The sequence below is a fragment of the Saccopteryx leptura genome, chromosome 8, assembly GCF_036850995.1.
Source record: "Saccopteryx leptura isolate mSacLep1 chromosome 8, mSacLep1_pri_phased_curated, whole genome shotgun sequence".
Taxonomy (NCBI): Eukaryota; Metazoa; Chordata; class Mammalia; order Chiroptera; family Emballonuridae; genus Saccopteryx; species Saccopteryx leptura.
Window position 1 is genome coordinate 58,050,696 of NC_089510.1, and position 14,209 is coordinate 58,064,904.

The 14,209-nt window shown below is 39.5% G+C and overlaps 1 protein-coding gene across 3 annotated transcripts in view; it reads left to right on the top strand.

The window, feature by feature from the left end:
* The window catches only part of ACAP2 (ArfGAP with coiled-coil, ankyrin repeat and PH domains 2), a 201,396-nt gene that overhangs the window by 169,127 nt on the left and 18,060 nt on the right, over window positions 1–14,209 (top strand). For 2 of the 3 annotated variants that reach the window (XM_066347902.1, XM_066347903.1), the window contains 5 exons: window positions 7,979–8,187; window positions 8,521–8,590; window positions 11,030–11,121; window positions 12,778–12,962; window positions 13,847–13,939. In XM_066347902.1, the coding sequence (XP_066203999.1) occupies window positions 7,979–8,187; window positions 8,521–8,590; window positions 11,030–11,121; window positions 12,778–12,962; window positions 13,847–13,939 (649 nt within the window). The remainder of the gene's footprint in view (window positions 1–7,978; window positions 8,188–8,520; window positions 8,591–11,029; window positions 11,122–12,777; window positions 12,963–13,846; window positions 13,940–14,209) is intronic. The other variant, XM_066347905.1, reaches the window with a different exon arrangement.

The window sequence follows — 14,209 nt, forward strand, 5'->3', positions numbered from 1 at the left end:
AGAGAGATGAGAAGCATCAATTCTTCCTTGCGGCACCTTAGTTGTTCATTGATTGCTTTTTCATATGTGTCTTGACCGGGGGATACAACAAACCAAGTGACCCCTTGCTCGAGCTAGCGACCTTGGACTCAAGCTGGTGAGCCTTGCTCACACCAGATGAGCTCGCGCTCAAGCTGGTGACCTCGGGGTTTTGAACCTGGGTCCTCCATGTCCTAGTCCGACACTCTATTCACTGCACCACTGCCTGGTGGCTAAATCAGTGATTTTTAACTGGTGCCATGGCGTACTGGTATGCCGCAAGAATTTTTAATACATATAATACCTGACTAGTGATGGGCACTGACCTCTTTTTTCTTAGATTGTCAAATAAAAAATGGCAACAGGCAACAAAGTAGCTCTCCAGTATGAATGAATCAGAATTATACCTATATTTTTTGTTAGATTGGCAAAAATCTGTGTGCCACCATGTGATGAAAAAGGTTGAAAATGGCTGCTATAAATCCTTGAGCCCTTTGAATATTATGTGATGTAAATTGTTAAACTCTAAGGTTTTTTTTACTACCATCCTCAGGTTTGGCCTTGATCTGTTGTTCAGTTACCATTTATGTACCCATTTTCCAGCTCCTAAAATTTTGTTGTTCTTATTTCTTTTTCTGTTATTTCTGTTCTTGTGGGTGTTTTTATTTTTTTTAAAAGAAAAAATGATTTTTTAAACGTAGGTTATAGATATCATGTCATTCCACATCTAAGAGTAATTTCTTAGTATCATCTACTGTCCAGGGTATATTCACATGTCCCCAGTTGTCTTAAAAATGTCTTTTTTTTTTTTTTCTGTATTTTTCTGAAGCCGGAAACGGGGAGAGACAGTCAGACAGACTCCCACATGCGCCCGACCGGGATCCACCCGGCACGCCCACCAGGGAGTTACACTCTGCTCACCAAGGGGCGATGCTCTGCCCCTCCGGGGCGTTGCTCTGTTGCGACCAGAGCCACTCTAGCGCCTGGGGCAGAGGCCGAGGAGCCATCCCCAGCGCCCGGGCCATCTTTGCTCCAGTGGAGCCTCGGCTGCGGGAGGGGAAGAGAGAGACAGAGAGGAAAGAGAGAGGGAGGGGTGGAGAAGCAGATGGGCACTTCTCCTGTGTGCCCTGGCCGGGAATCAAACCCGGGACTTCTGCACACCAGGCCGACGCTCTAATGTCTTTGACAAACTATAGTACAAAGTAGGATTTTATCTATGATGGCATTGCATCTGGCTATGTCTCTCACATCTTTCAATCTAGAATAATCCCCTTTCTATATGGCAATGATTTACTAAAGAGATCAGGTTAGTTGTTTCTATAGAATTCCATCTCATAAAATTACATCACAGGTGGGGTGTCTGCTGCATGTTGCAACATGAGACACAATATTTGGTTATCTAACCAATGCTAATACTAAAGTCAGGCTTCTGTGTAAAGATGAAGTAGACACATTGGTTTAGGGAAATGAGAGTAAGACTCCTCCATTGTAAAGTGACATTTTCTCCCTTGTTCCCGATCTATTTTTTTATTTTGTGTGACAAATCTACTTCCTGTTACTTTCACTATGTAAGATCGACTCCCCCATCAACTATTCATCTAATGGTTTTACAGCTGAGTTTATTTCATTAGGAATTCTAAAATGATGATTTTCTAATTGTCATTCCATCAACATTTATTAACTTGCATATGTGAAATACAGCTTTTTTTTAATCACTTGGACCTGTTCAGTTACTATAATAAAATGTTCAATATTTTGCTTTTAATTACCACAGTTGGTTAATTTATTAGCTACCTTAAGTGGGAATAGATATCTAGTTTTTTGGATATAATTAGAAACTCATGAATTTTTGTAAGTATAGTAGGTCCCAGTTAATTGCAATAATTACTTTTTGATGATTAAAATAATCTCTAAAATCAATTAATAAATTTTTTAAAATGATTATATTTTTGTTCAACAAAGGCCCTGGGTTATGTCTTTTTAAAAATTCTCTAATTTTTAGCAGAGTTCTGAGAGGAAATAAAATTAGGTGTTTATCCTGATCATCTTGAAGACATTGGTGGCATTGATGAAGTACACTGCTCACAAAAATTAGGAGATATTTCAAAATGAATATGAAGCAATAAAAGAAAGAAGCATTTGGTTGGTTTTTTTTTTGTTTTTTTTTTCATTTTTCTGAAGCTGGAAACAGGGAGAGACAGTCAGACAGACTCCCGCATGCGCCCGACCGGGATCCACCCGGCATGCCCACCAGGGGCGACGCTCTGCCCACCAGGGGGCGATGCTCTGCCCATTCTGGGCGTCGCCATGTTGTGACCAGAGCCACTCTAGCGCCTGAGGCAGAGGCCACAGAGCCATCCCCAGCGCCCGGGCCATCTTTGCTCCAATGGAGCCTTGGCTGCAGGAGGGGAAGAGAGAGACAGAGAGGAAAGCACGGCGGAGGGGTGGAGAAGCAAATGGGCGCTTCTCCTGTGTGCCCTGGCCGGGAATCGAACCCGGGTCCTCCGCATGCTAGGCCGACGCTCTACCGCTGAGCCAACCGGCCAGGGCCTGGTTGTTTTTTTTTTATTAAACAAGAACATCAGAAAAGCAAATGACAAGTCAAAGAAAGTTGTTTGGTTATGCAAATGAGATGCAAACTCAATTATTGTGATTGAGTAGCAAGTGACATATTGGTGGGGGTGAACAGAAGCATGTCAATCTGGACGAGAGAGCCACACACATTGACTGTTCAGTAGGGTGTATGGTCACCCAAGACTGCCAAAACACAGACAGTGATAGGACATGGACAGGATCAGATTGTCCAGCAGTTCTTGTCAGATCCTCTGCCACTCTTGCTCCAGGGCAACTTCCAGCTCCAAAAGTGTTATGGGGCCCTGGCCGGCTGACACAGTGGTAGAGTGTCATTCCAATGTGTAGAAGTCCTGGGTTCAATTCCTGGCCAGGGCACACAGGAGAAGCGCCCGTCTGCTTCTCCACCCTTCCTCCTCTCTTTTCTATCTCTCTCTTCCCCTACCGCAACCAAGGCTCCATTGGAGCAAAGTTGGCTTGGACACTGAGGATGGCTCCATGGCCTCTGCCTCAGGCACTAGAATGGCTACAATTGCAGTGGAGCAACAACCCGAAGGGGTCTAGCATCGCCCCCTGGTGGGCATGCTGGGTGGATCCCTGTTGGGCGCATGCAGGAGTCAGTCTGTCTGCCGCCCCCTACTTCTCATTTTGGAAAAATACCTCCTCCCCCCAAAAAAAGTGTTGTGGGAGTCATTGGACGGTTTACCAGACGTCTTCTCAGTGCATCCCAAGCATGTTCAATAGGGTTCAGGTCTGGAGAATGTGAATGCCAGTCCATATGTTCAGTTCCTGCCTCCTGAAGCATGTTGTTGATGAGTTGTGCACGGTGGGGCCTTGCATTATTGTCCATGAAAAGAAAGATGTTTTCAGCTGCTCCAGCATAGGGTACCTACCACTATAGGGTGCAAGACTTCATCTTGGTAACTGACAGTAGTCAGTGATCTGTTTCTTATGACGTGGAGGTTGGTACGACCACCAGTGCTGATGACAGCCCAAACCATGATTCTACCACCACCGAAAGAGTCCCTTTCTCGCATGAAACATGGATTCTCCTGTGTTCCTCATACATGCCAGATCAGAACACAGTGATTGTCAGACTGCAGACTGGACCGTGACTCATCAGAGAAGAGGACAATTGACCACTCATCACGGGCCCAATGACTATGCTCATCCGCCCACCTTCTGCGGGTTCTGCGGTGGTTAGCAGATAATGGAATGCTAACCATTGGTTGCCCAGCATGCAGTCCAGTACGGTGGAGCTGATTTTGGTGGAGCCAATTTCGTATGGTCTGGGTGCATATTTGTCATCCAGTGGCAACAAGAAACTGTCCCCACAGCTCTGCTGCATTGCTGCACCTGTTCCTTCCAGTAAGGTCAAGTAGAGGTCATCTCTTGCTGCTGTGGCAGATAGGTGACTCTGCCTTCGTCTTTGTACTGTGCCAGTCTCTTGAAAGCAATTCCACAGTCTGCTAATCAATCATACTTTGGGATGTTCCAAGTGCTGGTGCCACTGTCGTCTGTGTTTGACCAGCTCCAAGACGTCCTGTGGCTCTCCAGTCTTCGCATTCGGGCAGATGGTGTTGCAGGGGCACTGCAAGGGCTGGGAGATTGCAGGATGTGCACTTTCAGGATCAGGGAACGTGCAGATATTTCAGTACTTTCAGACTTTTGTACAGTGCATTTTCACCAATGAAATAAAAGTTGGTTTTGCATCTCATTTGCATAATTGAACAACTTTCTTTGACTTGTTTGCTTTTCTGATGTTCTTGTTTCTTAAAAATGTCAAATGCTTTTTCTTATTGCTTCATAGTCATTTTGAAATAGCCCCTAATTTTTGTGAGCAGTATAATTGGGTTATACAAAATAATATGCTAGAAATAATAGGGATTATGGGGCAAATAGGGATAGGGCTGACCTAAAAACCTGTGTAAATTTGTAACTAGGACACTTTCAGGAACTTCAGAATGTCAATAAAAATACTAGCACAGTTAAATATAGAATAAATGAATACTACAGTATAGATAGGACTTAATTTTAAAAATTGGTGAACATAGCTCAATAGGAGAGTACAGAAAGACTGAGTTTACTGAGTTATGGTGACAGGCAAAACATGTAACAGCTCATGGCTTAAATGAGCCCAGAAGAATGAGGGATGGGTGTTGTGTTCAGACCTGTGTTTTTTGAGGTGGCTACCCTCTGTTCTGCTGTATTTGTGTACTTTGCTTTCAATTTCTCTAATTTGGTGCAAAAAGCATTAGCTTATAGAGGACAATTGATAGTAAACCAAATGATTTCTGCATTGTATTGAGCTCCTTTCCATATATGATAATTACTTATGAGTTAATTCACATTATCAAACATGTTCTACTAAAAAATTATAACTCTTTTACATTTTTCTTTGAAATAATGTTAAACTTCCAGAGATGTTCCTAGTACAAATGATTTTTTCCCCTGAACTGTTTCAAAGTTGCTAACATGATACCCTACTCACTACTATATCTTTAGTGAGTACTTACTGCAGCCTGGTTCATTCTCCCGTATAATCATGGTATAGCCATCAAGATAAAAAAATGAGCATTCATACATTACTACCGTTTGATTCCCAAATATCATTAAGTTTTAACAGTTGTCCCAATAATGTTCTTAATGGCAAAATGGTCCAGTCCAGATACACATTTAGTTGTCATGACTCTGGTTTCTGTTAGTCAGGAATAGTGCCTTTGTCTTACTTTGATCTTTTCCTTTTTTTTATTAAATATTTATTTATTGATTTTAATGAGAGAGGAAGGGGGGGAGAGAGAGAGAGAGAGAGAGAGAGAGACGGGAACGTTGATCAGTTCCTGTTTGTGCTTTGACTGGGAATTGAACCAACAACTTCTGCAGTTCAGACAATACTCTAACCAACCATGCTATCTGGCCAGGGCTTGATCTTGGTAGTTTGAAGATTATAGACTAGTTATTTTGTAGAGTGTCCCTCAGTATGGATTTGTCTGATGTTTATTCACAACACTATGCATCTTTGGGAAGAATATTATGTAAATGATGCTGTGTTTTTCCCACTGCATCATTTCAGGAGGCATTTGATTTTTGATTTGTCCCATTATTGGTGATATTAACTTGGATCACGTGATTAAGATGGTGTCTGCTAGGCTTCTTTACTGTAAAATTTCCTGTGTAGGTAGTAGGTATTTTGTGAGGTAAGATACTTTGAAACTATGTAAATATTCTGTTCCTTATCAAGCTTTAAATAGGCCCCTATTTTATTCAATGTGTTAAAATTCATTACTATTATTATTTGTTTTTTTTTTTAAATAAGCTTTTTGTTTTCTTTCTGGGAACCGTTTAAGATGGCCCTCTTTTTCTTTTTTAATTTTAATTTTTTTTAAATTTATTCACTTTAGAGAGGAGAGGCAGAGGCAGAGAGAGAGAAGGGGGGGAGGAGCTGGAAGCATCAACTCCCATATGTGCCTTGACCAGGCAAGCCCAGGGTTTCAAACCGGCGACCTCAGCATTTCCAGGTCGACGCTTTATCCACTGCGCCACCACAGGCCAGGCTATTATTATTTGTTTTATTGCTCAGATTGACCCAAGCTTGGCCAATAGAGCCCTGGCTTTTGTATCCTTTTGACATGGTCCCATTAATTTTTGAATTCTTCCTAACTTTTTAGCATGATGAGATGTTTAAGGTTCATACTGTACTTTCTCTGCACCAGCTCTGCAATCAGCAGTTTCTCCAAAGAACCCTAGTTCCTTTTGGTTGGAGGATGGTTTTTAGAAACCAGGATAATACAGATATACATGTATACACATGTACATTTATATTTCTTTATATGTTTATATTGAAAATCACCAGTGTGCCTATTGGTATCTCCAGTTCTAATCTAATACAACAGGGTTTGTTCTAATTCTCTCCCTTTCTTATGAGTAACTTGTTTCATAGCAGTGAGAAATCTGGCTCCCATTTATCTTAACATGTTTGCTTATATGATCAGTTCCCCCTGTATGTAACCAGTGTCCTTGCTCTGTTGCCACATGTCCCCTCACCCCACTTTGGTTATGACATCTCATAGTGTTAGTATGGCAACTCCTACTCCACACTTCTCGTTCCTCAGGCTCTTACTTCCCTTGCTGGGCTGCCTCTCTATGCAGATACCATCCTGATTCGGCTTAGAACCCAACAGCCTGCATGATGTTCCTCTCATTTGACGATATGCTCCTCATCCATTTCTATCCTCTCTGGAATACCATATCCCCATACTTTTATTCTTGTTTTAATTGAGAGGAGGAGAGATAATGAGATGGACTCCTGTATGTGCCCAGAACGGGATCTACCTGGCAGTGCCTGTCTAGGGCCAGTGTTCAAATCAACTGAGCTATTTTTAGCACCTGAAGCTGATGGGCTTCGACCGACAGAGCCATCCTCAGTGCCTGCACCTATGCTTGAACCCATCAAGCTACTGCCTGCGGGAGGGAAAGAGGGAGAGAAAGGATGGGGGAAGAAATGGATGGTCGCTTCTCTTGTGTGCCCTGACCAGAAATTGAACCCAAGACATCCATATGCCAGGCTGATGCTTTATCCACTGAGCCAAACCAGACAGGGCCCCCACACTGTTTTTACTTGGCCCCACCTAATGGCTATTGAATTGAGTTTTCAGGAAGGGCAAGGCAAGGGCCAAATTATATTTCTAATAATTCTGTACAAAAATACTGGGTTGTTGAAATGTTTTTAAATCCTAATACTTTTTAGACCATATCTCCAAATGCTTAGGATTTTCAAACTACATTTTTGAATTTGGTTATTATTGGTATAAACTTGCTGTGGACTTAAAAAATTAGCTTTTCCCTTATCTGCTACCTTTTGTTTTTTCTAATAACCTATGACATTTTTACATATTGTGCATTCTATTGTTGATTCACTGTATAATTATAATTTTGTAGTTGATCTGTTCTTTAGTAAAAGGCCATATCATTTGAAGCAACTTGCTTGCAGTTTACTGAATACCTTGGAAAAACTTGGTATAAAATTATTTTTGAGTCTTAATAGTCCGATGTTTCTTCCTTTTGTTTCTCATTTTGCATATTAAAGGTGTTTTCCTTTCTCTTTGACCTCATATCTTGTATCTATGTTCATTGTATTAGCTATTTATATATAAATATTCAATCTATATTCGATGTTTATGTATTTCTCCCCACAAGACTAAAAGCCAGTTGATTCAGGAACCTATATCTTCCATTCTTAAATCTCTAATGCCTCCAACAGTGCCTGGTTTAAGCCATAATAGGCCTTCAGTTTATTGATCAGAAGCTTTTCTTTGAAGCAGTTAGTATGCAACATGCTATTATAATCTTTTTTTAAAAAACAAAAACAAATAATTATTAATTCTTTTAGAAGCTGGATAAGAAATCATCTCCATCCACAGGAAGCCTGGATTCTGGAAATGAGTCAAAAGAAAAATTATTGAAAGGAGAAAGTGCACTGCAGCGAGTCCAGTGTATCCCCGGCAACGCCAGCTGCTGTGACTGTGGTCTGGCCGACCCCCGGTGGGCCAGCATCAACCTCGGCATCACCCTGTGTATCGAGTGTTCTGGGATTCACCGGTGGGTAGGCCTGCCCAGGATGAGAGACTTCTTTTGGATAAATTCACACTGTAAATTATCATGTCCCATTGGTTAGAGGTCCTTTTCCACTTGCCTAATATGACTGCCAGTTTATTTCTTTTTATCTTTTGTAAAGTGGATACAATTCAGATTTGTGAAGAGCTTTTGGGGACTTTGGTTCACCATTCATTGTAAATCAGAACATGTATTCCTGTTTATATAGGTGTTGAGGGCTATATTAGAGACTGTCACATTGTAAGAAAAGAGTAATTTGCATAATAAGCAAATAGAGATTGATAGTTTTATATTTTAACAAAATCTTTTCCCACTTAGGAGTCTGGGAGTTCATTTTTCAAAAGTACGTTCTTTAACCTTAGACACCTGGGAGCCTGAACTTTTAAAGGTAAAATATTTACTTAAAAATATTTCATATAAAACATCAGGAATTTAGAATCTTGGTTTACAAATGTATGAGTTTTTCAATGCTAACAATGAGCTATATTGTTTTAGAACATATCTGAGGCTATTTTGACAAATCTAGTATTTTCATATTGGGTTTTAAAAATTGCTAAACACTCTTAACTCCCAAGTTAGTTCAGTTTTTAAGGAAACCAGTGTTCCTACATTTTTATGTTTTCTTAAAAAGTGTCTTAGCCTGCCTGACCAGGCAGTAGTAGTTCAGTGGATAGAGCATTAGACGGGGATGCATAGGACCCAGGTTCAAAACCCCGAGGTCACTGGCTTGAGCACGGGCTCGCTTGAGTGTGGGATCATAGACATGACCCTATGGTCGCTGGCTTGAGCCGAAGGTCACTGCCTTGATCAAGAACTCACTCACTCTGCTGCAGCCCCCTAGTCAAGGCAATATAAGAGAAAGCAATCAATGAACAACTAAGGTGCTACAATGAAGAATTTATGCTTCTCATCTCTCTTCCTCCCTGTCTGTCTCTCTCTGTCCATCTCTGTCTTTCTCTGTCTCTGTCAAATAAAAAATGTATCTTAGCCTGACCTGTGATGGCACAGTGGATAAAGTGTCGACCTGGAAAGCTGAGGTCGCTGGTTTGAAACCCTGGGCTTGCCTGGTCAAGGCACGTATGGGAGTTGATACCTCCTGCTTCTCCTCCAAACCTCCTCTCTCTCTCTCTCTTCTCTATAGAAAAATAAATAAATAAATCTTTTTAAAAATTTCTTAAAAAAATAACTTAGATTCTGTGCCTTAATTTTAATCTTTTACAATTATATACATTCTTTTTTTTTTTCTTTGCATTTTTCCAAAGCTGGAAACGGGGAGGCAGTCAGACAGACTCCCGCATGCGCCCCACCGGGATCCACCCAGCATGCCCACCAGGGGGCGATGCTCTTCCCATCCTGGGGCATTGCTCTGCCCCAATCAGAGCCATTCCAGCACCTGAGGCAGAGGCCACAAAGCCATTCTCAGCGCCCGGGCAAAGTTTGCTCCAGTGGAGCCTTGGCTGCCGGAGGGGAAGAGAGAGACAGAGAGGAAGGAGAGGGAGAGAGGGGGAGGGGTGGAGAAGCAGATGGGCGCTTCTGTGTGCCCTGGCCAAGAATCGAACCCGGGACTCCTGCACGCCAGGCTGATGCTCTACCACTGAGCCAACTGGCCAGGGCCTAATTATATACATTCTTGATAAAAATATGAGACATATTGATATAGTAAGCTCCATAATAGATTGGCATCATATGTTGTTTTCATGGGGTTATTTTAGCATAGGAACATTTGCAAATTTACATTTATCAGGGTAGTAGTCATCAAATCAAGACATCCTTTTTCCATGTGTGCGGATTCATATCTATGAAAATGTCATACATAACTTGAGATCACCAAGTCTTTTCCATCACCTGAAAACTGTTATTTATTTATTTATTTATTTATTTATTTTTATTTATTTTTTTTTTTAAGGAGGAGAGAAAAAGAGAGAGAGAGAAAAGGACAGACAGACAGGAAGGGAGAGAGATGAGAAGCATCAACTCATAGTTGTGGCACCTTAGTTGTTCATTGATTGCTTTCTCATATGTGTCTTAAGCAGAGGGCTCCAGCTGAGCCAGTGACCATGGGGTCATGTCTGTGATCCCATGCTCAAGCCAGATGAGCCTGCGCTCAAGCCGGAGACGTTAGGGTTTCAAACCTGGGTGCTCAATTTGCTTTGTGTAATTATTGTGTAAACATCTAAATGAAAGTGATAAATTGACTCTTAAGGTCTGGAGCCCTATTTACATAGATTCTATTAATTGTCATGAATTCAAAGGTGAAGAAAGTAGGGGAAGAGGAGTAAAAATCTAATATCTGTATCAACTTTGTGTGTAGGTATGAACTTAGTGGATTTAGTTTAGCAGATTTGTTTGAAAATAACTGTATGATGTATTAAAAATAGGACTGAAAAAAAATAGGACTGAAACCTTTAAACTAAATATTTTGAAATACTTATGTATGAAGTATAAGGAGAAATAGTTTTCTTCAGTTCAGAGTAGTTTAAAACTTTATGTCTGGCCTTAGACTTCTTTTTTCATTTTACTTACTAGACAGTGTGATTAATACGCAGCATTGTGTTAGCCATGGTGAAGGAATAAAAATTAGTAGAAGATGGGAGAGGAGAGACCCTTTCTTTAGGAATGGTTATCCTCCAGGAGGGGTATTTCGGTGACGACTGGGAAATGGTGATACTGCTCTCAGCTCTTTTCATTTTGCTTTAACTTTAGACTTCTTTGTGGAATGTATAGTTACAGAATATGCAAAAGGAATTAGCTAGCCATACTTGCTGAAATGACTTTTATAGTGTTTTTAGGAATTTATAGCTTATTTTTCTGTTTTTCTGCCAAACAGCTTATGTGTGAATTGGGGAATGATGTTATAAATCGTGTTTATGAAGCTAACGTGGAAAAAATGGGAGTAAAGAAACCACAGCCAGGACAAAGGTACTATTTCAGCTGTCTTTTCTGTGTTATCTTTTGTCCTTCTAATCCCAGACATATAGCTGTGATTTTATTTCACTGTAATTGATGTGTAATACTGAACAGACCCTTTAGAAGAGATCATTATTCTTCTGTTAAAATGTGGCTAATTATCTTTCATTGATAGGACAATTATAGTCTCCAGATAAGAATCTTAAAAATCAAGATTTTCATAGGAATGTAAAAGCTCTTGGCAGTTGAAGTAGACCAAAGTTCTGTTAGTAGCCAGCCTTTAAAAAGAGATAATCCGTCCATTAATGTATCTAAGAATGAAGTTTCTACTATGTACAATGAATAATTTTACATTGTGTAACTTAGTTCAGCAAGTATTTATTAATCACTTGCTTGTATACATAGCATTATGATGTTGAAGAATTAGAGGTGACAAGGTAATGGAGAGCTCCTAATTGCTGTGTTTGAAATGATACTTCTGTTTCTGTATATGGAGGCTCATTGAATAAAGTGGTTGAGAGTACCTCCAAGGTACATAATTCATTTTTGTTTCTGATGTTGTTTGTAGTCTCCATGATTCTTTGTTTTTAGCATTAAAATTTTATTTCTTGTAATCTTGTATTTAGATTTTATTTTAATTAAATCATTATGTATAATCAATACTATTTTAAAGTTATTGCTCTCTAAACCAATATCACTTAAATCAGATTATTTATTTGTTAAAGTATGGCTGGTTGAGTTACTTTAAATCTTGAAATATCCTATGTTAGCCAAAAACCTAAGCATTTAAAAAAAATATAAGTAAGAAGAAGTATAAATAGGCTTGGCATTTTATGATTCTGTAATAAATCAAAAGTTTAAAATGTGACATCTTTTTTTCCCCTTAAGTTAGGAACACTATGTTGTTTTAAAGTTGTTGTCTTATGAAAAATTATGACCAGCAATAGTGATAGTTCAGTATGTGACATTGGAGTAAAAATGAAATTAAAGTATAAAGACTATTTATAGAAGTGAATGAGTATAGAAGTTAAGAGAATAAGAGAATGCTATGTTAACACTTAATGGTTTTTTTTTAGTTTATTATTTGTATTTTATTTGAACATGAAGTCATAGTTCATTAAATATTTGGAAGGAAAACAAAGCATAATGTCACAAAGGCAGTTTTTTATTTTTTTTATTTCTTTTTATTTTAGAGGAGAGAGATAACAGAGACAGACCCCCACATGTACCCCGGCCTGGATCCACCAGGCAACCTCTCTCTGGGGCCGATGCTCTGCCCATCTGGGGCCGCTCACAACCGAGCGCTTGTAGCACCTGAGTCCAAGGCTCCCTGTAGCCATCTTCATTTCAGTGCCCGGGCCAATGCACTTGAACCAATTCAGCCATGGCTCCGGGAGGAAAAGAGATTGAGCGAGAGAGGGGAGAAGGGAGGGTGGAGAAGCAGATGGTTGCCTCTCCTGTGTGTGCTGATTGGAAATCAAACCCAGGACTTCCACAAGTCTGGCTGACACTCTACTGCTGAACCATCTGGCCAGGGCTCAAGTTGCAGTTTTAATTAATATTACATTAACTAACTTTCTTTGAAATATTCAATATATAATGACTTCTTTTCAGTATTATCATGCTCAGAGACTAAGCAGAACATCATGACATTTTTATGTTTACCAGACAGGAGAAAGAGGCATATATCAGAGCAAAATATGTGGACAGGAAATTTGTGGATAAATATTCTATAGTATCATTGCCTCCTGAGCAGGAAAAAAAGATTATCTCCAAAAGTTGTGAAGAAAAGAGGCTGAGCATTTCTAAACTTGGGCCAGGTGACCAAGTCAGAGCATCTCCCCAAAGTTCAGGTATTATAACTTGTGTATATAAATATTTTTATAAGCTGATGTCACTTTCTTAATTCTGAATTAGTAGCCATTGTAGATTGTTTAAATGCTAAATGTCTATTTCCTTCTACATATTCTAAGGAAAAATTGGATTTCTATGTCTTTAAAACTAGTAAATTTAAATAGGTCCTGCTAATTCAGATTTCTAGGTAATGTATTCTAAGGAATAAAACTGCTTAAAATGCAAGGGGAGATGGGAATTATAAATCTGTCATGCAAAAAGCTCTAAATATCTGATTAACCACCTAATATCCTTCCTATTTTTTCCTCCTAAATTTTTCCCAATAACACTTTTTTCCTGCCCTTTTCCCTTCTTATGGCCTGCTTTGTGCTTTGCTAACTTGCATGTCCCCAGTGGTTGCTGTAAATAGCGACGAGGCCAGGCGGGAGTCTCTGTTCTGTCCTGATGAGCTAGATTCACTCTTCTCCTACTTTGATACTTCTTCAAAACTACGTAGTAGTAAGTACTACTCTTGTGGAGCATTCCAAGTCTGTGCCAGTGGTCATTGTGCAATGCGACCATTTCTCTAGATGTTACCCATTGTCTCTGAATTACACATTATTTACAGTGATACAATAAATTAAGCTTTATTACCATGCTTTACATGTTATGGGGTAATGAGATGTGTTACAACTCTGAAAATTAGTTTATTTTCAGGCTTTGTGATTCTTTTATATTTTGATAAGCTAAGTGCTCAAAAGGCTTAAAACTGTATGAAATGTATTCAGGTGGTGGCTCAGTTCATATTGACGTATCAGAGTTTATTTTAAAGTCTCATTGTTTGTGGGATATAGTTTTCTTGATGGAGTTTTTTAAATCACTAGCTGATTTTTCTTTTAAACAGTCAAAAGTAATGACAGTGGAATCCAGCAGAGCTCTGAGGATGGAAGAGAATCTTTATTGTCCACAATGTCAGCCAATAGTTTATATGAGTCTGGTGAGTTTAGGTGAAATTCAATGTTAATTGGTATTCTTTGCCAAAAATGAATGTGTTAAATGCCTAATCTTGATTAAATAGTTTCTAAAGGAAGTGGTTAGTCTTTTGGAAGGAACTAAGGAAAGGAGTAATACAATTAAATGAAAAGGTAGCTATTTCTTTTCATATTTGAAAGTTTTCTCCTACCTGTACATTCTTCTGAGCCTCATGACATATGCTAAAAGTGCCTTGTCAGTAAAGGATAATTTTTAATCCATATGAGGTGTGTGT